Here is a 2,698-nt window from a genome sequence, read left to right on the forward strand (position 1 = left end):
CCTGGGCTGTCACGTCTGTAGCAGGGCTGTTTCCCTTGGCCCTGCCTCCCCCACAGGGTGGGTGTAAAGCTCCCGTGATTCACATGTGCGGAGGAGAAATTGGTGACCCATAAGGTGCAAACGGTGTGTGATTCAAGGGGGTACAGTGAGCCCAGGGGCCCCTGGCCAGTGGAGTGTGTCCCCTTTATACGTATGTGCACACACATGTACACACAAGCAAGCATGTGCAGGCGCACACACACACACACACACACACACACACACACACACTGGCTGAGAGCAGCAGTGAGAGTGACTGGAGAAATTTGTCATAACATTCCTATCAGCCTTACATGACCCGCACGCCCTCTGGGGCTTTATTTCAGTAAAATGGGACTAAGGCTTTGCTTGAACTCGCGCTCTCCGCTGCTCTGAGTTGCCACACACAGTGCCAAGCTGAGATAGACTTGGCAGTTTGTGCCAGCCTTTGGCAGAAGGACATGTAGGAAAATGCTCGTTGGGGTTGGCATGGCCGCCTGGCTTTCCTCTTTGCATCAGTAGCAGATTGTCGGGCCATGCGTCCGCCGTCCCGGGACCACGTGTCCCCCAACCCCTTCCCTAGCTCTGCACTCCGGGGCCTCGCTTCTGAATCCTAGGAGAGCTCAGCACCAAAAGGGGTCCCCGAGGCTTCAGACCGTCTGCCGGCTTTTCGTCTAATGTGACAACAGTCAGTGCTGACACCCCCTCAGGAATGACAACAGCTAACATTTTCTGAGAGATGATGAAATGCTGGGAGCTGATCAGAATTGACGGGAATAAGTGTTTCCTATCCTATTTCTTCTCTTATTTTTCTAAGATGCACCAATAGTTGTCAGGTCCCCGGTGGGTCTGGTTTGGGGGATGGAGGCCGCTACCAGCGTGGCCTCATTTTGTGTCTGAAGAAGCTGAAGCTGGGCGTCCAGGTTCAGCCACAAGCAGCAGAGTAGGGACTCCGTGCCACCTCCCTGCACTGCCCCTGGATTCCGCTCTCTCCGCGGTCCCAGAGCTGGGCCAGGCCCTCGCATCATCCCCTTTGCACCGAGGGGGAAACTGAGGACAGAATTGAGTGGGGACTTGCCCAGGGTCTTGTGTGTGTCAGCACCTTGAAGTCGATGTCCCCTGGCCTCTCCCGGGACACCGAGGTGGCCTGCTGGCTGGCTGGCTTGCACAGTGCACTGTCCTTTGGAGGGGCATGTTGTGTTCTTTGTAGGTGACTTACGCTTTGCATGAGTATTTCTCCACCCTGTGCTCTCGGTTCCTCTACAGCTGCAGCCCCGCCTTCCCAGCTGTGCCGCGTCCCACCCCCACACCCCCACACCCCACACCCCCAAGCGCGCATCCGGACCGCTCCCGCCCGGTGTTCGCCGCCGCGGCCACGAGAGGGCGCTGTTGCTCCGCTGCTGGAAGGCTGGGAGCCGCCTGCACAAAGCCGGGAGCAGGGACCGGCCTGGCTTTTCTTTGTCTCTCAGACCTGGTTTGGATCAGGGAAAAGACGAGTTCTCAGCCATTAGAAAGCGCTTCAAGATAGAAAAGGCCCTCACCCGGCCCATCCCGACACTCTGCGCCCCCGGCTGTGGGGTTTTTGTGCGTCCTTGGCCCAGCGCGACCCACGCGATCCACGCAGCTGCAGGCGTTAGCACGCGTGCCTTTCTATGCGGTTTTTTCACTTGTGGCCTCACAGGGTCGCTTTCCATGTCGTACATGGTTTTTGTATTTAACTTTCTATTTGGGGGACTTCACGGCTCTGAGAAGGATGTTCTGCCGGAACAGCCCTGCCTTGTGCTGGAACGATGCCGCTAGAAACATGTTCCATTAGAACTTGAAGACGATGCGATGAGCATATCGAAATGGAACACACAGTTAGAAGCCCGTTCGCCGTGAGGGTGTCTGCTTTGGGGCATTCCTGTTTTATTGCCCAATGGGATCGTGTCCCAGCGCCATCCCATACTTCGCCTTTTCAGCTCATAGGTCGGTTTTGCAGAAGGATCAGCGGGCTCCTGCATTCTCTCTGCTGGTCCATAGGGTCAGCAGGCCAGCGGGCTGCCAGGCTCCTGCTCGGCGCCCTGTTTTCCGTAGGTTTTGCTGTCACAGGCGAGAGGGACTTTTTCCGAGTTCCGAGTGGTTTTGCTCTTGAGCTTCTCCCCAGACCCCTGCCCCGCTCCTGCCAGGGCCTTGGCCGTGCCCCTCCCAGTAGCGAGGGCTCTGTATGGACTTCACACTCTGTCCGGAAAGCCTCTGCCTTTTCGAACCCTGCCTGCAGGTCCCCCTCCGCCTCCCCCAACTCGGGGACCCCTCCAGGCCCCCGTCCCTGAGGACTCTCGCCTGCCCTAGGAGCCGGCTGGTTCCCACAGCACGTCCTAGAGGCCTGGGCTCCCCGCACTCGCTGGAAGAAGGACCCAGCTCCAGGCCAGCTGTGGCCTGGGTGGTGAAGCGGGATGTGTCTTGGGAATGCGGAGCTGGGTGGTGCTTCCTGCAGACAGCTGGGTGGACGGTGATGGGGAAGGGTCGGGGGACGGGGGGGGGGCGGGCAGCGGGACCCAGGCCCTCGCCCGTGGGTGCAGCCCGGCATCCATGTGCACACAACTGAGTGAGGAAGCAGCTGGGCTGGGAGGGAAGTGGCTCACCTCACACCTGCGGCCCTGACCCTTCGCCCGAGTCAGAAACCTGGCATCGTCCTGGG

The 2,698-nt window shown here is 59.2% G+C and overlaps 1 protein-coding gene across 1 annotated transcript in view; it reads left to right on the forward strand.

Moving 5' to 3' along the window:
• HS1BP3 (HCLS1 binding protein 3) overlaps window positions 1-2,698 on the forward strand; it is a 20,532-nt gene that overhangs the window by 9,296 nt on the left and 8,538 nt on the right. The window contains exon 4 of the mRNA XM_023756428.1: window positions 1,229-1,401. Coding sequence (XP_023612196.1) covers window positions 1,229-1,401 — 173 coding nt within the window. The remainder of the gene's footprint in view (window positions 1-1,228; window positions 1,402-2,698) is intronic.

This window comes from Myotis lucifugus, unplaced genomic scaffold (assembly GCF_000147115.1).
Source record: "Myotis lucifugus unplaced genomic scaffold, Myoluc2.0 scaffold_94, whole genome shotgun sequence".
Classification (NCBI taxonomy): domain Eukaryota; kingdom Metazoa; phylum Chordata; class Mammalia; order Chiroptera; family Vespertilionidae; genus Myotis; species Myotis lucifugus.